The sequence below is a fragment of the Crinia signifera genome, chromosome 6 (genome assembly GCF_055691185.1).
Source record: "Crinia signifera chromosome 6, ASM5569118v1, whole genome shotgun sequence".
Classification (NCBI taxonomy): Eukaryota; Metazoa; Chordata; class Amphibia; order Anura; family Myobatrachidae; genus Crinia; species Crinia signifera.
This window is the reverse complement of record NC_139222.1, coordinates 129953653-129979184: the sequence shown is the minus strand read 5'-3', so window position 1 is coordinate 129979184 and position 25532 is coordinate 129953653. Positions and strand designations below refer to the sequence as shown.

General features: G+C 46.4%; 1 protein-coding gene across 1 annotated transcript in view; it reads left to right on the top strand.

Annotated features, from left to right (window-relative positions):
• FBXL20 (F-box and leucine rich repeat protein 20) overlaps positions 1 to 25532 on the top strand; it is a 51400-nt gene that overhangs the window by 5010 nt on the left and 20858 nt on the right. The window contains exon 2 of the mRNA XM_083150088.1: positions 25011 to 25157. Within this exon, the coding sequence (XP_083006214.1) occupies positions 25011 to 25157 (147 nt within the window). The remainder of the gene's footprint in view (positions 1 to 25010; positions 25158 to 25532) is intronic.

Here is a 25532-nt window from a genome sequence, read left to right as displayed (position 1 = left end):
ATGAAATCCCTTAGTAAATCTTCTTAGTCACAGGTTTAAAATATAAAAACGCAGAAGACAAAGCGGATTACCGCATACACCACCCCCTGACCGGACACGCCGCCGGGCCCCGCACATGCCACACAGACTGCCGCGGGCGGCGTGCTGCCCCCTTAATACACTCCCCGGCCCCTTCTAAGGATTCCCGCGGTAATGACGTCACGTTTAAATGTCCTAGCACTCGTTGCTGGCTGATCTGTCAGCCTAGGGGTAGGGGAAGCTTTGTGTCCAATCTCGCTAAGGAGAGCCAGGTACCAGGAGGTGAAAACGGTCCCCAGTGCGGTCTCTAGGCCGCTGTCGGTTGTGGAGCTAGTCCCTAGAGCTCAGATCAGCTGTCAGCTCGTAAACCCCGCCCCTTCTGCATCCGTCGGCCAATCACAGGCATCGATGCTGGCAGGTGCGGGTGTTATTGTTTTGGGCTAAAGTTAAAGGCCTCAGAGACTGGAGAGGATCCCGGGCCCTCCGGTGACAGCGCCCGGCATATCCCGGGGAGAGGCAGCCGCAGCAGCACGGGTCACCTACCAACAGCCCCGGCCACAGCAGCGCACAAAGGGGCTCAGCACCCCCAGGACACCTGCAGCCGCCCCGATGAGGAGAGAGATGAACGGGGTGACCAAGAGCCGGTTTGAGGTGGGGGATAGGGCAGTGCGGGCGGGGGTACGGGGTCTTGTTGTCTGTGTATGAAGAGATCTATGTATAGATTAATGCTGGTGACAGACACGTAGGGACGAGGCTAGTGATGTTGGTGACAGCGGCGGTATCCGGCACTCTCACTGACAAAGGATGTCTGCTGCAACATGGGTGACTGAGATGTACAGTATAGGGACTGGCATCATGCTGGCCAGGCAGTGAGGGGCAATGGGGGTGGGGATCCGAGTGAGTGTTATGGAGAGGGGACATATGGTGGGGAGGGGGCACCTGGCTCACAATGAGCCTTTTATGGTATAAAGAGGAAGCATTTAGGTGACAGTGACCCCTGTAGTTGGGTTATGGGGGTGTTGGCTAACCGTAAATGACTAAAGTGATTGTTAGAAGCATTTTGGTGGCAATGAGTTTTGTGGTTACAACAGTGAGAGAGTTGACTGATTAGTTTTGGAATGAGGAGGGCATCAGGCTGTTAGTGCTAGAGGGCAAAACTGATTGATGCAATGGGCTTACTGTGCAATGTACTTTCTTGTTTTATATCTGTCTGCCTGATTTTTAGTATTCTGTATAATGAAAAGGCAGTCAGCCTGGCATTGTACCATATACAGAAAAATATAAGGGAGAAATCCGCAGCGCTGTGTTATGTTATATAGCTTCCAAAATCTCTGCATCAAATAATGACACTCAGATGTCTCCAATATTTCAATCTAACGTTTCTCCAAAAATTTATCCAAGTCAGGTGTTAATTCAGAAAGACAAATATTTCAGTCCTTAATCCAGATGTAAAAAAAGCATAGTCATTTATTTAAAGTCAAGTATATACTCCTCGTTTTGCAAGATAAGTTCAGGTAATAAAAAATATGGAAAATATACAAAGTCACAAGAGGATAGAGCTCACCGGACCTCCGGGAGAATTTGGGTCAACATAATCCTGAAGGCCCAGTGAGCTCTGTCCTCTTCTTTGTGTATTACTTTTTATATATTTACCTGAACTTATCTTGCAAAAAGAGGAGTATATACTTAACTTTAAATAAATGACTATGCTTTTTTACATCTGGATTAAGGACTGAAATATTTGTCTTTCTGAATTAACCCCTGACTTGGATGAGTGTTTTTGGAGAAACGCTAGATTGAATTATCGGAGACATCTGAGTGTCATTATTTGATGCAGATATTTTGGAAGCTATATAACATAACACAGCGCTGCGGATTTCTCCCTTATATTTTGCTGTATATGGTACATCTTTTGCACAGTTGTGGTTAAGACTGTTATATAGGAAGATAAAGCAGCAGCAGTGTTCCCAGAAGCGCTTGAGAATTTTTTTCCCTCAGCTAGATTTTTCACAGCCTGGCATTGTGTACAGTGGTATGCCATGTCACCACTTCTACTTGTGCTTTCATTGTAAAACTATCAAACTCTATTGACTTGCGTTTTCCATAATGCCACTGTAACTTTACACTTTGGCCAGTGAATGTATTTGAATAAACTAGGGTCTGATTTGCATTGTGATGTGCAAACTGGGCAGGCCATCATTTTACTGAATGGAACAACTGAATAAGTACAGGTGGTCTGATGCATCTTTTTTGTGACTCAATTATATGGAGGGTGGATCTGTTTGTCCCAGCTGTTTTATAAGGAGGGTGTAGGGTATGACACATCTGTAGTATCTGACATTAAGCTGGTGTTGTTTTTCCTGTATTTTATAGCATAGTGAAATATTGTCTTTATGGCTTGGAAAGACCAAAGTGATTCTTAAACATAGCATGAAAAGTTGCACTGTAAACTATCGTTCTCTAAAATACTTATATCTGTTGTTGCTTGATTACAACTATCTGGAATGCAAGGAATTGCCGATATTGGTCTCTGCAGTCATCATCATCTGCAAAATGACTGTAGCCTATGGTGTACACATCTAATAAGTGGCTGGTTAGAGGGTTTCCCAAAACCATCCCTGGTAGTAGCTGCTCTGCAGTGTGGTCTGGCTGACCACACATGCACAGACCCGCTGGCAGCTAACTAAGCACATTGCACATATGGGCTTTCAAAACCCCTGTTTCTGCGTGTACTGATTTACTTCCCAAATATTGCAGTGTGATCCTGGGCGCAAAGATCATGCTCAGGGCTCAGTGAATATGTAATCATTGATAAATGAGCCTCTATATACTAATAATAGGATCAGCCCTTTCAAAGGTGTTCAAGCATGTGTCTGATTGTGCTAAGATGCACCTTCAGACTCTGTAGCGTTTGGTACTTAAATATACCCCATTGTCTCCTCATCAGAACTTGTAACAGCACTATGTGAGTAGTTAAACTGTTTTCGTTACCACTTCATCATCACTTCCATTACATAGTAAAGACCATCCCCCTGCATCTGAATAGTCACCACCCATACGTTTCTGATACAGTTTGTCTCAATAGCTACTGCTCCTCTGTGTGTGTGTGAACCAGGCTTGTCCAAACTGTGGCCCTCCAGCTGTTGTGAAACTACACATCCCAACATGCCTTGCCATAGTTTTAGCATTCCCTAATAGCGAAACTGTGGCAAGGCATGATGGGACTTGTAGTTTCATAACAGATGGAGGGCCATAGTTTGGACATGCCTGTAAACAGTGTAACTTATGTACTGTAATGCTACCCATACACTTATGCAATCAGATTTGATGCAACAAATCGAATCCGATCGCATCTTATGGTGCAAAACTTGGCCCCTTTCAGCATCCGATGCCGCATGCCATCTTGCGATGGCACATCGGGTGCTGGCAGAGTGCGGTGGACTATCGTAGTGGGAGTCGGTACAGCGGCAGAATTTGAAAAATAATTGAAAACACTGGGCAGCCCTCTGATTGGCTGAACTCTCTCAGCCAATCAGAGGGCTGTCCAGTGTTTTAACCAATTCCGTTGCCCCCCCACCTCACACCACCGAAAGGGTCCTCTCCTCTCGATCATGCAATCGCTCCTGCAATTTGATAGATATTATGTGCAGTACATACTGTCTATCGACGCAACATTTGACGGCGGGCCCGCGCATCGCGTCAAATGGTGCCTTTAAAAATGCATACAATCATTCGATTTATCGCCCTGATGTGGTCGAAATCGAATGATTGCATGCAGTATCTCACAAGTGTATGTGCAACATAAAAGAGTTTCTAGTGTTTTTTTGTGTTTATGCAGTAGCTCAAATCCGTGAACATCAGCATTAGGCCATAAGGTGGAGACTGGCACAGGACTTTTTAAAGAGTGAGTTGGAATGTGGGGAGGGGGGGCATTCTCCATCTAATGGTTTACAGCTGTCAATCGCATTGCGAACAGCCAGTGATGGCTATCCATCGCTGGCTGAGTTTGCATGGATGGCTTGCGCATGTGTGGTCATTTAATAATCACTTGGGATGTGAATTCACAGCTGAGCGAATGGGTCTGAATCAGGCCCAATAGCATTAAGTATGAACACTTTTTTTTTTTTCCTTTTGACAAACTTATGTTGTGTACACACGGGGGCGATAGGGTCTGAAATCGCTGGAAATATGGTCGCTGGCGACCATATTGCCAGTGATTGGAGTGTGCCCTGGCGATAAATCGCCGGGTGTGCGCTCCCGTTTTCAGCCCCGTTCTAATCGCTGGTCGCAGGAGCTTGTTCCTGCGACCAGCTGATTACCTCTGCGGCTCCCCCGGCAGAGGTTCCTTCTCATCAGCGACCATCTCTGGTCGCTGATGAAAAGGAGGGTACTTGTTTCCTAGCACGGCCACAATCTTGTCCATCGTGTACCTTAAAGTTAAGGTACACGATGGACGCGATGGACCCGATTTCCTTTGAAATCAGGTCCATTTTGCCGGCAAAGGGAAAATCGCGGGCATCGCGTCGGTCGCGACCATTAACATTGACCCCCGACGCGATGCCCGCGATTTTGCCATAGGCTTTAATGTTAAAATATTTTTTAACATTGAAATCGGGAGCATCGCGTCGGTCTTGTGCCATTATAATGGCACAAGATGAGATGGACTTGATAAAGTCCATCTCACATAGTAAAAAATTTGAAATGGGCCAATATGACCCATTTCACATTATATATGGCCCCGTCGTCACCCCACTATTGACGTGAACCCGAAGCGTGGCGAGCGGCGGCGGTGCGCGTCCTTTGACCTTTTCATTCCCCTACTATCTACGTCGGCATGGAGTTGAAAATATAAAGTGTGGCGAGCGCAGCGAGCCGACGCGCATACCTGTGAAGTTATACGCGGGGCACGCTACGCTCGCCACACTTTATATTCTCAACTCCACGCCGACGTGGATAGTAAGGGAATGAAAAGGTCGGAGGACGCGCTTCGGGTTCACGTCAATCGTGGGATGGGGTTTACGCTGTAAAATTGGGGGTCTAGGGAATATTTTACATTGAATCCAATGTAAAATCGGGTCCCAGGGACCCTATTCACATTTGATTCAATAAAAAAATCGGGTCGGTCACATCGCATGCGATGCGACCGACGCAATTTTTCCGACACGACCACCCCGATGGAAATCGGTGTGGCCGTGCTAGGAAACAAGTACCAAAAGGAGAAACTGAGCAATATATTGCTCAGCCATATATTGCTAGCAATATATGGCTGAGCAATATATCTCCTCCGTGTGTACGGGGCTTTACTCTGACAATGGCTTTTTAAATGCAGGCTGGCATTTTACTTTGGAACCACATGGAAAATGGTACTGACAGCATAGTTATAAATTTTTAACTATTCATGGGGGAGGGAGTGCACATAATTTTAACAGGCTGCTGCATTATATTACTGCACAGTACTTTGACAAAGATATGACCAAGCACTGCATTTTTGTATTGGCTGACCGTATTATGGAAGGATACTCAAATTGATCCTATGGGGTGAATTTATGAAGCTTGGAGAAGTGTTATCTATCCCCATAAAGAACGTTATGAGCAAGGTGATAATGGTTCAGCCAATCAGCTCTTACCTGTCAATTTACATATTGTAGCTGATTGGCTGAACCATTATCACCTTGCTCATAACGTTCTTTATGGGGATAGATAACACTTCTCCAAGCTTCATAAATTCACCCCTCAAACATCTGGCGCGGTGCATATTAGGGTGGTGCATTATCATCTATGCCAGTGTTTTTCAGCCACTGTGTCGTGGGACACTAGTGTGCCTTGGGCTGTTTTCACAGTTTGCCCCAGATCTAGAGATGCCCAAACCAGTTTACAGCCACCACCAGTCTAACTCTTATTTTCTGGTCTCTTCTTTACATGTAAAGGGCCAGTGTATTTTATTTTTGATACCTGTAGGGACCAGGGTGATTGTGTGTGTGTTTTTATTTTTTTATTTATAAGGGGGTCAATAGATTATTTTTTTTTTTTTTTGTGGAGGCCAATATGTTTTGCTGTGGGGATCTCATGGTGTGCCTTGGCAATTTTAAAATCTAAAGGTGCGTACACACGGGGGAGATATATTGCTCAGCGATATATTGCTCAGTGTCTCCATTTCATCAGCGACCAGAGATGGTCGCTGATGAAAGGGAACCTCTGCCAGCGGTGCCACAGAGGTAATCAGCTGGAACGGGGCTGAAAACGGGAGCGCGCACCCGGAGATTTATCGCCGGGGCACACTCCCATCACTGGCAATATCAGCCCATATCGCTGCCGTGTGTACACGGCTTTATTTAGTGTGCCACAAGGTAAAAAAAATAAAAATCACTGATCACTATGCTATAACCTAAAGTCCAGCACTGTCCTGTGAAGCTGTGTACACACGGGGGCAATTTCAGCATATATCACAGGCAATATGGTCACTGAGCAACCATATTGGCAGCGATTGGAGTGCGCACCAGCGATAAATCGCCGGGTGCAGGCTCCCATTTTTAGCCCCCATATGATCGCTGCCTGCGACCAGCTGATTCCCTCTGCGGCTCCCCTGGCAGAGGTTCCCATCTCTGGTCGTTGATGAAAAGGAGGCAATATATCTCCCCATGTGTACACAGCTTGACACTATCTGATACTGCATAGTGATCGGATATGCTGTGACCCTGAATTAAGAGAAGCCATAGGGTCGTTTCTGAAGATGCTTCAACTTGTAATCGTTTCAATATGCTACAGATCATATTATTTGATCACTGAACAGAAATAGCCTAGTCCAGTGGTTCCCAAACTTTTTCAGTCCAATGTACCCTTTGGGTCTTCATGACTTTTTCAAGGCACCTTGGTCACCTGAGGGCCCGATTCAGACCTGCAGCAGGTAAACACTACCCCGCCGAGCTCAAATTGCTCCCCATCTAATGATTCCCCCCCCTACCTGCAAGCACTGAGTCTAGACTTACTCAGCTCTGTGAAGGTCATGGGGAGGAGGCCGCTGACCTGATGTCAGCGGCCCTCTCTTCCAACAGCCAGGGAATGCCTGTGGGTTCTGGGAAAATCCCAGAAAATGCATGGTTATGGCCGCAAGGTATCAATTACCCTGCAAGAAGCCATACACATGCGCAGTCATCCGATAATCACTCATGTGAATTCGCAGCACAAAGAACAGGTCCCAATTGGGCCCCAAGACCTACCCCCCAGTTACCAGCCTGACCCTTTCCTCATATAAATCACTTATTATAGCATGGCCCCCAGCCCTATAACTTCCTACTATACAGCACAAAGACCCCCCCCCTTGCCTGCTTGACCCTTTTATGTATAAATCAATTATATAATTCCCCCCCCCCCACACACACACACACAAAAATACCCCTGTATCTCCCTACTATGCAACACCTCAATTATACTCCCATGACCTCATTCATCAACGTCAGGACACTTGCTTACTGAGTATCTGCTGCGGTCTTCGTTCCCACTGACTTTTATTTGCGAACCTAGGAAAAATCATTCGATGGTCAGGGACCATCAAATTACTTTCTCCTGCAGCGGAGACATGAGAGGGGATGTGTCTTTGTAACACATCCCCTTGCATGTTAACGCAGGGCAGCATCACAAGCGCTCCTGACTAATCTTATCAGAATCACCCCCTAATCCCTCTTCTCCTCTTCCTCCGGTCTCATCCCGCTTGCTACCTCTCTGCCCCCTCCCAGTGCTCACTCCCCGCTCATCACCACGACACTTCCTTTCTGTGTCCTCTGTAATGCGCACTCCCGCACACGCCAGCGGCTGACTGCGGACCTCCGAGTCCTCATACCTCCTCCTCTGCCCTTGCTGACAGCTGGCTCCGGTCCCCTCATCCCCGTTCTGGTGCGGGAGGGGGGGCATTCTCCATCTAATGGTTTACAGCTGTCAATCGCATTGCGAACAGCCAGTGATGGCTATCCATCGCTGGCTGAGTTTGCATGGATGGCTTGCGCATGTGTGGTCATTTAATAATCACTTGGGATGTGAATTCACAGCTGAGCGAATGGGTCTGAATCAGGCCCAATAGCATTAAGTATGAACACTTTTTTTTTTTTCCTTTTGACAAACTTATGTTGTGTACACACGGGGGCGATAGGGTCTGAAATCGCTGGAAATATGGTCGCTGGCGACCATATTGCCAGTGATTGGAGTGTGCCCTGGCGATAAATCGCCGGGTGTGCGCTCCCGTTTTCAGCCCCGTTCTAATCGCTGGTCGCAGGAGCTTGTTCCTGCGACCAGCTGATTACCTCTGCGGCTCCCCCGGCAGAGGTTCCTTCTCATCAGCGACCATCTCTGGTCGCTGATGAAAAGGAGGGTACTTGTTTCCTAGCACGGCCACAATCTTGTCCATCGTGTACCTTAAAGTTAAGGTACACGATGGACGCGATGGACCCGATTTCCTTTGAAATCAGGTCCATTTTGCCGGCAAAGGGAAAATCGCGGGCATCGCGTCGGTCGCGACCATTAACATTGACCCCCGACGCGATGCCCGCGATTTTGCCATAGGCTTTAATGTTAAAATATTTTTTAACATTGAAATCGGGAGCATCGCGTCGGTCTTGTGCCATTATAATGGCACAAGATGAGATGGACTTGATAAAGTCCATCTCACATAGTAAAAAATTTGAAATGGGCCAATATGACCCATTTCACATTATATATGGCCCCGTCGTCACCCCACTATTGACGTGAACCCGAAGCGTGGCGAGCGGCGGCGGTGCGCGTCCTTTGACCTTTTCATTCCCCTACTATCTACGTCGGCATGGAGTTGAAAATATAAAGTGTGGCGAGCGCAGCGAGCCGACGCGCATACCTGTGAAGTTATACGCGGGGCACGCTACGCTCGCCACACTTTATATTCTCAACTCCACGCCGACGTGGATAGTAAGGGAATGAAAAGGTCGGAGGACGCGCTTCGGGTTCACGTCAATCGTGGGATGGGGTTTACGCTGTAAAATTGGGGGTCTAGGGAATATTTTACATTGAATCCAATGTAAAATCGGGTCCCAGGGACCCTATTCACATTTGATTCAATAAAAAAATCGGGTCGGTCACATCGCATGCGATGCGACCGACGCAATTTTTCCGACACGACCACCCCGATGGAAATCGGTGTGGCCGTGCTAGGAAACAAGTACCAAAAGGAGAAACTGAGCAATATATTGCTCAGCCATATATTGCTAGCAATATATGGCTGAGCAATATATCTCCTCCGTGTGTACGGGGCTTTACTCTGACAATGGCTTTTTAAATGCAGGCTGGCATTTTACTTTGGAACCACATGGAAAATGGTACTGACAGCATAGTTATAAATTTTTAACTATTCATGGGGGAGGGAGTGCACATAATTTTAACAGGCTGCTGCATTATATTACTGCACAGTACTTTGACAAAGATATGACCAAGCACTGCATTTTTGTATTGGCTGACCGTATTATGGAAGGATACTCAAATTGATCCTATGGGGTGAATTTATGAAGCTTGGAGAAGTGTTATCTATCCCCATAAAGAACGTTATGAGCAAGGTGATAATGGTTCAGCCAATCAGCTCTTACCTGTCAATTTACATATTGTAGCTGATTGGCTGAACCATTATCACCTTGCTCATAACGTTCTTTATGGGGATAGATAACACTTCTCCAAGCTTCATAAATTCACCCCTGAGAAACATCTGGCGCGGTGCATATTAGGGTGGTGCATTATCATCTATGCCAGTGTTTTTCAGCCACTGTGTCGTGGGACACTAGTGTGCCTTGGGCTGTTTTCACAGTTTGCCCCAGATCTAGAGATGCCCAAACCAGTTTACAGCCACCACCAGTCTAACTCTTATTTTCTGGTCTCTTCTTTACATGTAAAGGGCCAGTGTATTTTATTTTTGATACCTGTAGGGACCAGGGTGATTGTGTGTGTGTTTTTATTTTTTTATTTATAAGGGGGTCAATAGATTATTTTTTTTTTTTTTTTGTGGAGGCCAATATGTTTTGCTGTGGGGATCTCATGGTGTGCCTTGGCAATTTTAAAATCTAAAGGTGCGTACACACGGGGGAGATATATTGCTCAGCGATATATTGCTCAGTGTCTCCATTTCATCAGCGACCAGAGATGGTCGCTGATGAAAGGGAACCTCTGCCAGCGGTGCCACAGAGGTAATCAGCTGGAACGGGGCTGAAAACGGGAGCGCGCACCCGGAGATTTATCGCCGGGGCACACTCCCATCACTGGCAATATCAGCCCATATCGCTGCCGTGTGTACACGGCTTTATTTAGTGTGCCACAAGGTAAAAAAAATAAAAATCACTGATCACTATGCTATAACCTAAAGTCCAGCACTGTCCTGTGAAGCTGTGTACACACGGGGGCAATTTCAGCATATATCACAGGCAATATGGTCACTGAGCAACCATATTGGCAGCGATTGGAGTGCGCACCAGCGATAAATCGCCGGGTGCAGGCTCCCATTTTTAGCCCCCATATGATCGCTGCCTGCGACCAGCTGATTCCCTCTGCGGCTCCCCTGGCAGAGGTTCCCATCTCTGGTCGTTGATGAAAAGGAGGCAATATATCTCCCCATGTGTACACAGCTTGACACTATCTGATACTGCATAGTGATCGGATATGCTGTGACCCTGAATTAAGAGAAGCCATAGGGTCGTTTCTGAAGATGCTTCAACTTGTAATCGTTTCAATATGCTACAGATCATATTATTTGATCACTGAACAGAAATAGCCTAGTCCAGTGGTTCCCAAACTTTTTCAGTCCAATGTACCCTTTGGGTCTTCATGACTTTTTCAAGGCACCTTGGTCACCTGAGGGCCCGATTCAGACCTGCAGCAGGTAAACACTACCCCGCCGAGCTCAAATTGCTCCCCATCTAATGATTCCCCCCCCTACCTGCAAGCACTGAGTCTAGACTTACTCAGCTCTGTGAAGGTCATGGGGAGGAGGCCGCTGACCTGATGTCAGCGGCCCTCTCTTCCAACAGCCAGGGAATGCCTGTGGGTTCTGGGAAAATCCCAGAAAATGCATGGTTATGGCCGCAAGGTATCAATTACCCTGCAAGAAGCCATACACATGCGCAGTCATCCGATAATCACTCATGTGAATTCGCAGCACAAAGAACAGGTCCCAATTGGGCCCCAAGACCTACCCCCCAGTTACCAGCCTGACCCTTTCCTCATATAAATCACTTATTATAGCATGGCCCCCAGCCCTATAACTTCCTACTATACAGCACAAAGACCCCCCCCCTTGCCTGCTTGACCCTTTTATGTATAAATCAATTATATAATTCCCCCCCCCACACACACACACACACAAAAATACCCCTGTATCTCCCTACTATGCAACACCTCAATTATACTCCCATGACCTCATTCATCAACGTCAGGACACTTGCTTACTGAGTATCTGCTGCGGTCTTCGTTCCCACTGACTTTTATTTGCGAACCTAGGAAAAATCATTCGATGGTCAGGGACCATCAAATTACTTTCTCCTGCAGCGGAGACATGAGAGGGGATGTGTCTTTGTAACACATCCCCTTGCATGTTAACGCAGGGCAGCATCACAAGCGCTCCTGACTAATCTTATCAGAATCACCCCCTAATCCCTCTTCTCCTCTTCCTCCGGTCTCATCCCGCTTGCTACCTCTCTGCCCCCTCCCAGTGCTCACTCCCCGCTCATCACCACGACACTTCCTTTCTGTGTCCTCTGTAATGCGCACTCCCGCACACGCCAGCGGCTGACTGCGGACCTCCGAGTCCTCATACCTCCTCCTCTGCCCTTGCTGACAGCTGGCTCCGGTCCCCTCATCCCCGTTCTGGTGCGCCGCTCACTACCTGCTCGGCAGACACGCAGCTACTGGCTGCAGGGCCATCTTAACTTCAATATGGGCCCCTAGGCAAAGCAATAAATGGGGCCCTTACGTACACAACCACTCACAGGTGTGTGTGTGATTATTTATATATATATATATCTCATAGTCAAGAGCAGATGTATGAAGTGTTGGTATGGGGGAGAAGTGGTATGCCGATACGGATTCAGTATGAAATCCCGGCGTTCAAAATCCCGACGCCGGAAACCCGACCGACGAAATCCCGACAAGGGGGGGACGTGGATCGCCCCCCCCCCCCTTGCGGGTTCGCCATGCAGCGGGCCCGGTGCCTCGCTATGCTCGGCACGCTAATTTATTCTACCTCCAGGGGTGTCGTGGACACCCACGGAGGGAGAAAGTGTCGGGATTCCAGCGCCGGGATTCTGAACGCCGGGATCCCGACAGCCGGGATTTAAACTGCATCCTGCTGATACAGCTTCTTCCCCATGTATGATCGTGCCTTTGTTTGATGGCTGTGGTGACCGCTGGCTATGGGCTGTGCAGGGGATCCCACTTGTGTAGCAAGATCTTGCGCATGCACACTACAGCCGTCCGGGCAGGGGGGGGAGAGTTAGCTCCGGCACACAAGATGTTAATACATCTTGTCGTTGTTCCATCCTAATGAAGCAGGAATTGTTATAGGGCCACTATAGACCTCTCCCCCCCCCTCAGTGTGTTACTAAATAAAATATGCATAAATGATGTAGTGTAGTGGTCTCCAACCTTTTTTGGGTTTGTGAGCTACTCGCGGCAAAATAAAACACCCGAAGAGCTACTAACATTTATAAAAAAAAAAAAAATCTGCCTTAGAACCAAATAATGCCCTTTGCACATTATGCCACACACTGTAATGCCCCAGACAATTATTTATGCCACATACTGTACTCAAAAAAATGGATGTAAAAACATGGGGTGCGTCCTATGAAAATGGGGGTGTGATACACATTTGCCCCCAATAGTGCAGTGCCAGACATAATTATGCCCAAATATTGGCAGATATAATTATGCCCAAATAGTGGCAGATATAATTATGCCCAAATAGTGATTACACAGTATAGATACACATATGCTCCCACAGTGAAGGAATGTCCCCCACTGTGCCAGAAACAGGTATGCCCCCACTGTGCTTCAGCAGCAGAACTCACTGTTGTTGTTCCTGCTGCTGCCGGGGGTAGGAGAGTCTGGTGCTTCCCTGCTGGCTGGCTGGTTGGTTCTGGCTGGTGCTTGCTCCTCCGTTGCTGCTGTGCTGCTGCTTCCCTTACCTGTGACTGTGCCGTCTGTCAGCAAATCAAAGCTTGTGGGCCGGCTCCTGATTGGCTGCCGGCCCGCAAACTCTGATTGGCTGATTGGTGGCCCAGTCACAGGGATACACACTGAGGGGAAGGAGAAATGCACGATGCGCTCTCCTCCTCTCTGAATTAGCGGCGAATCACTGCCAATCGAGGGAGGGAGAGCTGGGCGGGCGGCAGTGGTCGAGCCACCCGGATCGCTTCTGCAAGCTACCAGTAGCTCGAGAGCGACAGATTGGCGACCACTGATGTAGTGCTTATAGGGTATGAATAATTAAGCTTACTTTATAGCCTAGCAAACATTGCAACTCGAGATTTCTGTTAATCTGCGCATGCCGGAGCACACACGTGCAAGCTGAAACTGCGGTTGCATTGTTAAAAAAAAAAAAAAAGTGCGACTGCAGCCTAAAGGTCGAGATTAGGAGGCGTTGACTTGGCGTTTGCAGGGCAGAGATGGAGCGTTGTGGGAATGTGGTCTGGAGAACAGTGGAGTGTCTGGACCGATTGTAGGGGAGGCAGCTATGTGACGACATGCCGCTGCTGTGATCCAAAAGATGGCCATCCTGCATCTGGCTTCACAGATAGACTGCGCAGCCAGGGGCCTACTCCTGCCATGCAAATGCTTTCCTATGTAGCGAAGCCGGCTGTCCTTTTGCGACAATTTGCAAAACTACAACTGAATCTGAATTAGCTGGACTTCATTTATTATTAGGGTTAAAGCTATTTTTTTTGGGGGGGGGGGGGGTTCCTGGCACTATTTGTCTTCAATGTTATTTAGTTGTGTTTGCTAGATTAAAGATCAACTTTTTTTTTTCTTTTTAATTAAGCATTATACCTTCAGATCGTCATGCCATTAGTAACCGAGCTAACAAGTACAATTATGTTAAAGTTAAGTGTTTAACAAATGATTGTAGCAAAGATAAGATTGCTGCTATCATTTTATGATGGCAGGCTCTAGCTACGGCAAATCTAGGGCTCTTCCCCACCTGTGATGGTATAGATCTAATTAGTACTGTTTTGTTTTTTTTTACTGTTTTTTTTTTTGCCTAGTAGTAGTTAAATGTCATAAAGGGAAGTGTTAAATGTTGTGTAATTCTACATAATTACCTTATCCATGTATCTTTGGAACATGGTCTGTAGAATCGTTTCTAAACACTGGGAGAGGAAACGGTCTAATTTTTGGCTAATTTTACCAATGTTTTGAAAAATTGTATGTATTTATTGGGCTATCTAATCGGGTCGTACGATAAAACGCACTGGCTTAGTGAAACCTATGCAGCCCCATTTTCGATGATTGAAACAATGTGTAACCCTTTAGGGTGCCAATGTTGCTGTGAGAGATGTCCAAAATATCCACTAAAAATGCCAGGGCTGTAGTAGAGGAATATGAATTACTTAGGGTATTGCTAGCAAATGATCTGAAGTCAATTAATTTAAGTTTAGTTAAATATTGTACCCCACTGTGATCAAGGCTGGCATTTTTTGCAAATGCTTTGCACATCTCTCACAGCAACGGCAGCACTCAAAGGGTTTATTCCTCCGGAAAAGTGATGGCATTAAAAAAAATATTGTCACGTATGCCTACATGCCTTTGCTAGCAAGAAACTGAAAACAGATACAATATTGCTTATTCTCCAAACCTATTTTAGAATTGAATGACAGATTGTTGGTACCTCTTCAGCAGGATGCAGTTTAAATCCCGACGCCGAAATCCCGACAGTTTCTCCCTCCGTGGGTGTCCACCACACCCCTGGAGGGAGAATAAATTAGCGTGCCGAGCGTAGCGAGCGCAGCGAGCCCGCAAGGGGGGGCTATCCACGTCGTCGTCCCCCCCCCCCCTTGTCGGGATTTCGGCGGTCGGGATTCCGGCGTCGGGATTTCATACTGAATCCTCTTCAGCAACATCATTTTGTTATAGTGATATTTGATTTTTTTTATTGAATTGGTATAGATATGTCTTCAGTCTTCTAATCCAGTGGTTCCCAAATTGGGGCACACAAGTTGATTGTCCAGGCCCAAATCAAATTCTTTATAATCAGTAAAACTAGTCCTGGTACTGCCAATCATAAAATGTGTGGACAAGCGTAACCCTGTCCGCCACTGTCACATAATGGAACCTGATGATAACTGGGTTTTTTCTTTGTCCTTTTATGATCTTTTCTTTTCTGAATTGTTCAATAACAAACTTCAGGACTTCTGGGTGTAGTGAAAAAAATGCTGATGCTCTAGGGTACAGTGATTAAAAAATAATGCATTCAGCCTATTTAAATATCGAAAAATGGTACTTCTACTGTTTGGCATCATCATCTGTACCATACTTACCAGATCGAGCAAAGGAGAGAGTTGCCAGAAGAGATTTACAGACAACACTCCCTCCAACATCAGAAGGGCAGGAACGGTACACATCCAGGAGGTGTGTGTGTGTGTGGCTACAACCCCTTTCCCAATGTGTTTTGGGTATTTTTTTCCCAGATGCCTCTTGCACCCTCCACATCTACCCAGTGGTGTCATTAGGTGGGTGTGGCTCGCACCCAGGTGTCACCCTTCAGCCACACTCACCCCGCATCCCCGGTCCAGACTGCACCACCCCCCAACAATGATTACCCGTCTGGCCGGAGGCTGTCACACTCACACTGCCTTAACTGGGGGCCAGGACCACGAATCAGGCTGGCGCAGGGAGGGAGCAGTGGGAGTAGACCAGGGCTCGACAAATTTGTCTAAAATCTAGGAGCCAGCATGAAAGTGTAGGAGCCAGACAAACTAAAATACTAAATCCCCCTCCTCCCCCCCCCCCCCAAAAAAAAGACTTAATTCTAGAAATGCAGCATATATATAGCTTATCTCTTGCAGCAGCACACAATGATAATAATTTAGTTTACATTAATAATTGCTCATTTGATTACTAGGTACTACTGAGTACTCACATGGAGGAGCCGGGTGTTGTGATGGCACTGGGTTCCACAGCCGTGACTGCCACACTGTGGGGGTTGACAGGGTCAGGTGGACCACAGGGGGATCTAGACATTTCTTCTCCTCTTTCTCCATACAGTCCCGATGCACTTTACTTGTTACAGGAGGGAACCTGGCCTGGGGCAGGATCTATATTGCGGGTAGTATGGCCTGGGGCAGGATCCATGCAGAGTGACATGGTCTGGGTCTGCAGGTGGGGCAAATATCTCCTGCTAGTCAGTCGTTGCTGGGGAGAGCCTAAAATATGTCGGGCAACAGCGACCCCTGTAGCCCAGTGAGGCACATCCTAGTAGCCAGTGACGCTGCTAATGCCCTGCATCCATTTCCCCAAATAACTGTTCTACTTTCTGGACACTATCCTGCACCCTGATCCCTCTTTCTGTGTTCCCTGCAAACATTGTCCCCAAATGATTGTCCCTACTTTTTGGGCACCCTAGTCAGTCTTCCTGTATTCTCTAATGATTTTCCCTACTTTCTGGGGACCCTTCTGCAACCTGATCCCTTCCTCTGCTGAATACATTGCCCCCTGGTAATTATCTCCACTTTCTGGGCACCCTCCGTGCACCCTGCCCCTTGTGGGCACCTTCCGCCTAGTCACCCCTTTACCCCTGGGTTCCATTGGCTGGTGCTCTGCACACAGACATGTCAGGGGCACCATCTGCCGCCACACATGAGCAGATTTCAGCCAGGGATGGGACAGCCCAGCGGTGCAGCGGGCATTGTGTGTGTCTCTCCGCTCACCTTCTTCAGGTGGGTGGTGCACTGGCTGGAGGTTCGGAAGAGCCGCACCGACACATCTGCAGCTTCCAGAAATTGGGGGCGTGGCTTCGCTATGCGTGGCAGGCCCTGACGTCTGAGAGCGGAACACTGCTCACAAGGATCTACCCAGATGCTGCGAGGGGTTCAGCTAAGGAGGGGCTACTATTGTCTGCTGGACCAGATACACTGGGTATGTGGGCTACAAATTTACAGTTACAAAAGGAGCGTAGGCAGGAGCACAGAGACACTGCCATGTCTTATGACCTCTCCTTGGCAGGCCATACCACCTACAGGAGCTGGTCTCCAGGAAGGAGAATCTGGTCGCCATGGCGACCTGGCGCCCAGGTTTTGTCGAGCCCTGGAGTAGACTCACTGCAGCTCAGTGAGTCTCTACTCATTCACTGCTCGAGTCTCCGGTCACTGCTCCCTCCCCGTAGCAGCGTAAATCCTGGTCCTGGCCACTGCAGTGTATATTATATTATTTACAGTTGTTTTATAGCGCAGCAGATTACGTTGCACTTTACAATTGTAGTCAGTGATAAAACAAACTGGGTAACAACAGACAGACTTGGAGGTAAGAGGGCCAAGCTTACAATTTATAGGGACACAGGATGGAAACACAAGGACAGGCATCAGTAATAGCATAGCAGTCCCACCAAGTTGCAAGTCAAGAAGAAAAGCTATATAATACATAAGTGCCTCAGAGGGATATGCATGTGGTACTTAAATATGATAGGCTAGCCTGAAGGGGTGAGTTTTCAGGGAAAGCTTGAAAATTTGGAGGCTAGCGGAGAGTCTTATTGTGCATGGAATGGCATTCCATAGGATGGGAGCAGCCCAATAAATGTCCTGTAATAGTGAATGGGAGCTAGTGATCCGTACAGAAAGAGACACTGATCTTGTGCAGAGCGCAGTGGTCGAGTTATTTTATGATAAGTGCAGAGATATATGCTGGTGCAGTATGGTTAATAGCTTTATATGCGAGTAGCAGTATTTTATATTGAATACAGTAAAATACAGGTAACCAATGGAGGGACTGGCAGAGCGGGTTAGCAGACGATGAACGTCTTGCTAGGAAGATCAGCCTAGCAGCAGCATTTAAAATGGATTGCAGTGGTGAGAGTCTGTTCTTGGGAAGACCAGTTAGGCGACTATTGCAATAATCAATGCGGGATATCATGAGTGCACGGATAAGAGATTTAGTAGTGTCTTGTGTGACATAGGGTCGTATTTTGGATATGTTTTTTAGATGCATGTAACTTGATTTGGTGATCGATTGAATGTGGGGATCAAAGGAAAGTTCAGAGTCGAGGAGGACCCCTAGACAGTGAGCTTATGGGGTAGTGTAGATTGTCGAGTTGTCAACAGTTATGGAGTTTTCAGGATGGTAACTGATCTTGGCTGGTAGGAATCTATAGTAATTCCGTTTTGGAAATATTGAGTTTGAGGTGGAGAGAAGACATCCAGGATGAGATGGCAGAGAGGCATTTAGAGACTTTGCCCTTATTTATATATGTATCTATATAGACTAGGCCCTACGGGCACTCTTCACACCGGCGTAAGGGGCTGCGCCCCCTTAATTTGTGAACGTTTGTATTGTGTGAAATATGGTTAGAACTGTATGTAAGATGCCCTGTATTGCAACTTGAGTTATAGGTGAAATGTGTTAAATAGAGAGCATATGACTTGGAAGGGGGTGTGTATTGTTTTGTTTAATTAAAAAGCGGTTACAGAGTAAGATGTGCATTGATAGTGTGGAGGGTACAGTGACATTTGTGGGTGTGGGGGGGTGTGTGTGCGTGCGTGTTGCTGAGGTGTGTGTGTGTGTGTGTGTGTGTGTGTGTGCGCGCGTGCAATAGTATAGTAGGGTGTTTTTGAGTCAGCGGCTCCCCACTGGCGGAGGTCATGACACAGGAGTACAGGACGGTGGCCCTGAGTCAGTGTCTCTTCCTACTGGGTGGGAGTTACAGTGCATGAGAGCAGGAGGCTGGGCTATAAGGCATGGTAGGGGTATGTGGGCAACACAGCGTCAGCGACTCCCCAGTGGTGGAAGTTACGGTTCAGGAAAGCAGGAAGCTGGTAGTGATAGGGGTGTGTGGGCATACGGGGGACTAAAGAGGAGGGTGGGGGACACTGTGCAGCTTCTGCCAATGGGTGAGGGTCCAGCGTGGTAGCACAGGAGTACAGGACGGTGCCCCTGAGTCAGTGTCTCCTCCTACTGGGTGGGAGTTATGGTGCATGAGAGCAGTAAGCTGGGTGGTAAAGCATGATAGGTGAATGTGGGCAACACAGGGTGAGCGGGTCCCCACTGGTGGAAGTTACAGAACAGGAGGCAGGGCAGTGATAGAGGTGTGTGGGCATGAGGGGTAGTAAAGGTTTTTGGCTGTTGCAGAGTAGGGATGGGCATTGGTGCAGACGCCATCGATGGTTGGCATTGATGGCGATTTTGCACCCTGCCATCGATAGTAGTAACATATTACTTGGATAACAATTGATTGTTGTAGCTATTGATGTTCATCCATTATATCTGACTGAATAGGCCGTGGGTCAATCAGAACTTGGAGGCGGGACTTCCGGGTGTGGGGGGCGGAGCTATGCTATGCTCCCACATCGATGGCAAAAGTATTCAACATCGTCCAATAACCATCGATTATTTGAAATCATTGATTGTTGAAGTTGTGTCGCTGGTGCAGAGGACCGTGGGGTCACTTCTGGCAGTGGGGGAACCTGCAGCGCGGCAGCCAGGGCCAGATTTCCCACCTAGGGCGGCACCTGCTTGTGGCGGTACAGGATCCCCCATTGTCACAGAGGATACGTGAAATGCGGGAGCGGGGTCGCGGGTCCGCTGGGGGGTGAAATTGCCGGAAGGGGGTCAGGGGGGTCTGCAAATTGCGGGAGGGGGGGTGTGCGGGGATCCGTGATTAGCCGGGTTCACAAATCGTGGGAGGGAGCGTGGGGGTGGGGGGGGGCCTTGAATCGCGGGAGGAGGGGGGGTCCCGCGATCGCGGGGGGGGGGGGTCACAAATTGCAGGAAGGGGGGTCCCGCGATCGTGGAAGGGGGGAAGGTTGCGGGGTCCCGCGAATCATGGGGGGGGGGGGTCGCGGGGTAGCGGGGGTCCCGCTGCAGGCCATGAGACTCCCTACAGATTAATACAGAAAATTGATAAGAACAAAATAATGATGCGTCTTTCATAAGCCACAATCTGAATCTATGATCACCCCTGATATAGAACTTCTATGGAGAAAACTGCAGTCTGGAAAAGCCACCCATCAAACCTGAGACAGCTCTGTACAGGGTGTAGAAGTCTTATTGATAGTTACAGAATTTCTTGATTTCAGTAATTGCCCCTAAAGTTTGTACAGCAAAATATTAGGATAAGGTCCTGTCATTTTTGTTCATGCCATGTTCAAGTGTTTCCTGTGGGCGGTGCATAGAAATGGATGCATTTTTTAGAGCCTCACAGTCTCCCTCATTTGAATACATCTGCATTGAGCACAACAGAATGGACTGGTTCCCTCTGTGCTGACTGATGACTTGATTGGCACAATCTGTTGCCTGGTTTAATGCTGGGGTTGGGGAATTCTGAGCTGCATAGCTTATTCCCCGAGGCCTGGTCCAGTCAGTAATGCTGCTGCACAACTACTCTGTTGTGTCTTGACAATGTAATTGCTCGCAAGCACCCTGCACCATAGTGGCCTGCACTCTTATTTGATACCTCGCTGTGTACTTATCTCTGTAAGGCCTTTAGAAAACTACTCTGTTATGAGTGAGATGATGCTGGACATGTTTGACATGGTCGTTAATGTTCCTGGATGTTCCTGCTGCTGTGTTGCCCAGTGTGATCCCTTTTCGGCATCCTCCGCAGCAGCCTGCTCTTGCCCTACTGCAGTCTATCCTGTGCTGGGGCGCGCTGTAGTAATGCTTGGTACACACTAAATTGCTGTGTACTTAGCGCAACATCGGGAGTGATGGAAAACGGGCACATACATACATACATACATACATACATACATACATACATACATACATATATATATATATACCCTAACGGTCGGGGGGGGTGGCATTCCACAGGCATGGACTTCTCTAGTGAGAACCTGCTTGCGTCGTCCTGCTGGCTTGGACTTTGAGAGACGTGATGGGTTTCTGTGACACGGGACAGTGTTCTGGCCTGGGCATCGCAGTCATCCTGGCTGGTGTTAGTGCTCCTACCTTTAGTGAATGTTCCTGTGCTGTCTGTGGCGCCCTTTCTGCCATTGGATCATCATTGGCTGGTGGTATGCAGTGCTTTTCCCTGGTTCACCCTTCTTACTCCCCCCCCCCCCCCCCCAATTTGCATGTCTTCTCATCCTTACTCTGGTGTTTTTGTGTCCCATACGCCAGTTTTCTCTGAGCACCCCCACATCCATGGGACATTTATGCTCAGTGGCATCGCACTGTTTACCGGAGATGAACCTTGTAAATAACATATTTACACTTGTGGTGCCTCTCGCTAATAGTACATTTTAGAATTAGTGCCTAGTGACACTAACACATTAAAACTGTGTTGCCTACAACCTACATAGTAACATGGTAACATAAGAATTAAGGCTGAAAAAAAGACGTTAGTCCATCCAGTTCAACCTATCTAACTTGTAACTACTGACTTGACTTATCTAGTCATATCTATAGGATTCCCCTAGTGGCCAAAAGTGCATCCAGTTTTGATTTAAATTCATTTACAGTAGTTGCTGTAATCACCCCCACCAGCAATGAGTTCCAGAATTTTACTGCTCTAATGGTGAAGAATACTCTTCTTAATTCAGTAAGGAATTTCTTTTCCTCGAGCCTCAGTACATGCCCGCGTGTCTTAAGCATAGGCCTGTTAGTGAACAAATCATCTCCCGGTTCCATATGATTCCCAATCCTGTATTTGAACATACTAATCATATCACCTCTCAACCTCCGTTTCTCCATTGAAAACATATTCAGCTTGGTTAACCTATGTTTGTATTCTAGTGATTCAAGACCTTTTACGAGCTTATTCGCCCTTCTCTGTACCTGTTCCAATTCATTTATATCCTTTTTAAGGTGCGGTGCCCAGAACTGAACACAATATTCCAAGTGTGGTCTCAACAATGCCTTGCAAAGAGGCACTATCCCATTGGCATCCTTGAATCCATACCCCTTTTAATGCATGCCAGTGTCCGGTTTGCTTTTGCTGCTGCACTTGAGCAGTGTGCACTATTACCCAGTATTTTATCTATGATGACCCCCCAGATCCTTCTCTACAGCAGAATTTCCTATAACTCCATTTAGCCTATAAGTAGCTTGTTCATTTTTGTTCCCATAATGAATTACTTTACATTTTTTCAACGTTAAACTGCATTTTCCACCTTTCCAGTTTATTTCAGTCACTTTGTAGTGATTCCACATCCTCTCATAAGTTAATTTCCTTACTCAATTTCGTGTCTGCAAATATTGCAATTTTTACTCACTATGTCACTTCCAATATTATTAATGAATATATTAAACCAGGTGGGATCCCAATATTGAACCTTGCGGGACTCCACTTTGGACCTTACCCCAGCTGGAAGGTATGCCATTTACCACCACTCTCTGTCCTTGATTTTGCAACCAGTTTTTAATCCAATTACAAATTTTATCTCCTAACCCTAAATTACCTAGTTTCATTAATAACGTTTTATGAGGCACCGTATCAAAAGCTTTAGCAAAATCAAGCAGTATTACATCAACAGATTTCCCTAAGTCCAGCCTCCTACTGACTCCCTCATAGAAGCTAATTAAATTAGTCTACCATGATCTATTTTTGATGAACCCATGCTGAGCCTTACTTATCACTTTCTCCTGTTCTAAGACATTTTGGATACTACCTCTTATTATTTCTTCTAATATTTTCCCCACAATGGATGTAAGGCTGACAGGTCTATAATTTTCAGGGTTAGTTTTGCTACCTTTCTTCCATATTGGTACTATGTTAGCTATGCGCCAGTCCGTTGGTACCATCCCCGAGTTTATTGATTCCTAGAATATCAGATCTAATGGTAGTGCTATGACAGAACTCAATTTTTTTAGTATCTTATGGTGTATTTCGTCTAGGCCAGGAGATTTGTTACTATTTAGGTTCTATAATCTATTTTTGACTATTCCTCACTCAAGCAAATATACAAACCTATTGTCCCTTTATAAATATGGTGCTTCAGCACGTGTTTAACCCCTTCAGCCATGCTGCCGCCATCAGTCACGTGGATCAGAGTTCTCTGCGATCACTGTGATATATCTCCGTTGATCTAACAACATGATTTTTGAGTGGTGATTTGATGTAAATGGGTCCAGTCTGTTTGACCATGGGCCAAATTCTTAATTGAAGTTATATCATGGACTGACTAACTCCTGGTGACTTCTCAACCCACAGCTAGTCCTATCCACAGTGCAGTTATACCACCCTCCAATTGAAAACCAAAAAAATATTCTATTAATGTCATATTATTGTCCTCTATCTCTCTTTAAACTTGTAAATTACTTGCCAAGAAAATGGCCTGCCAGCTACAATCTATTGTTTCTCCACTATTGATTTACCACCAGATGAGTTTCTTCAAGGGTAGTCACTCACTTCGGAGCAGCAGTGACACTAACAAACCTCCTCGTCCTGGTCTCGCTCTACTAAGTCCTTTGATTCCATTTTCTGTCTGAACTTGTATGCAGTCCTTCCTCAGAGAGATGTGGTCCATTTTTTTTTTTTTTTTGTAAACTAATCCTACTTAATGGTATTGTTATACCCTTTTCACACCAAAACAACTGGGTCCAACTTGGGTTTTGAACACGGTTTCAGGTTGTTTCACAGCTCCTTGAAATCACATTCATATAGCTGGCTGGACCTGAGTTATTGATGGGTTTTCTCTCTTCCTGTGTTTGGAGATGTGTCCCAAGCTCCAGTGATCAACTCTTCATATGCTACCTGAGTCAGTGCCAGGTGTGACTCTGGTAGCTACCAGTCTGATTCCTGGATGCTGCTGCTTAGACCCTTCACACAATCTTGCACCCAGGTTATATGTTTTTGGGGACCCAGTTACTATGTCCCTATTTAACAGCAGGGGTATCCTCTCTGTTACTATTTAATTTGATTATCGACCTTCTGCTTTTACAGGTTATGTGTATTGGATCTGAAGAGGTGAGGATATCTGCTTTTGGTGGTGATCTATTAATATATCTCTAATCCTGAAGTATTTCTAGCCCCATTGATGACCAAACCTATGTAGACTTGTATTCTCTCGTTTCAAAGTCAGTTTTGACACATCTTAAGCTTTGTGACTTCGACCTGGCACTACACAGCCTAACTGGCCTTCTAACCTACCACTTAAACAGCACCCACTTCTATCCCCAAATTGGTATACTACTCCAATATCTCCCAACTATATTTATGTGCAAAATTGATATCTAATGGCTATGTCCACATCTTTCCTATTTGGACCAGGCTAACCTACTGGTATTTTTTTGCCTTAAACCCTTAACGCACTCAAGACATTGCCACTCTTTTTGTGCCTTTTTGCATATACTTTATAGTTTAGATTCCTTTGGAACTAAAATAAGTCTTGGTTTAATCCAGTCATGGGCAACATGTGGCTCTCCAGCTGTTGTGAAATGAAGTCCTAGCTTGCCTTGCCACAGATAAGCTATTTGGGAATGCTGAAGCGGTGGCAATGCATGCTGGGATGTGTAGTTTCACAACAGCTGGAGAGCCACTGGTTTCCCATGCCTGGCTTAATCTTACCAACTTGCAACAAATAAAAATATTGGTTTACCCGCCTATCATTCCAGGCCCTCATTGGACCCTCACAGTACCCTCCGGTTGCAGTTCCAGAAGTTACTCCATCATGCCAAAGTCTTGTACCAGCTACGTTCTTTCTCCAGATATTCCCACTTCAAGCCGCCAACCTTCAACCCTGCTTGTCCTTAGTTTACGCAAATACTTGCTTCTTTAAGTTTACGCAAAGACTGGCTCCTTGTTTATCTTCAGGATTTATGCAAATACTTGTTCTTTATGTTTCCCTAAGTTATCCATCAAAGAAGTATTTGATTCCAGTTTATGTTACCGCTTTATGAGTTCCTCTATTAAACCTGCTCTCTTCAAACCATCACCCTCTGGTCGGTCAACTATCCCTGAACACCACACGATACCATCAAATCCATCCCCTGTGACAGTGTGGTTCATTTCCTTAACATTGCCATTCAATATATATTAATAAATCGCAAGTTGGCAGCTAAAAACACCATAAGGTCCCTTTTCTGCAAGGATCAGGTATTGAGATGAACCTTAAATGATAAGCAAAGTATCTGTGAAAGTTTGTTTTTCATTGAAACCAATACCTTGGTAGATTAGTCTTAATCAAAATGACCACATGTTCTCATAGATTCCCCAAATATAATATAGCTGTTAGTATAAAAATTTGTTTACATGATATCACATCAAAAAAGTATAGTTCATCGAGAATTAGTACAGTAAGTGCATCTGTATCCCAACACATTTCGTCCCATAGAACTTTTGTCCTTTGTTGCCCGCCCCCTCCCTCCCTCCA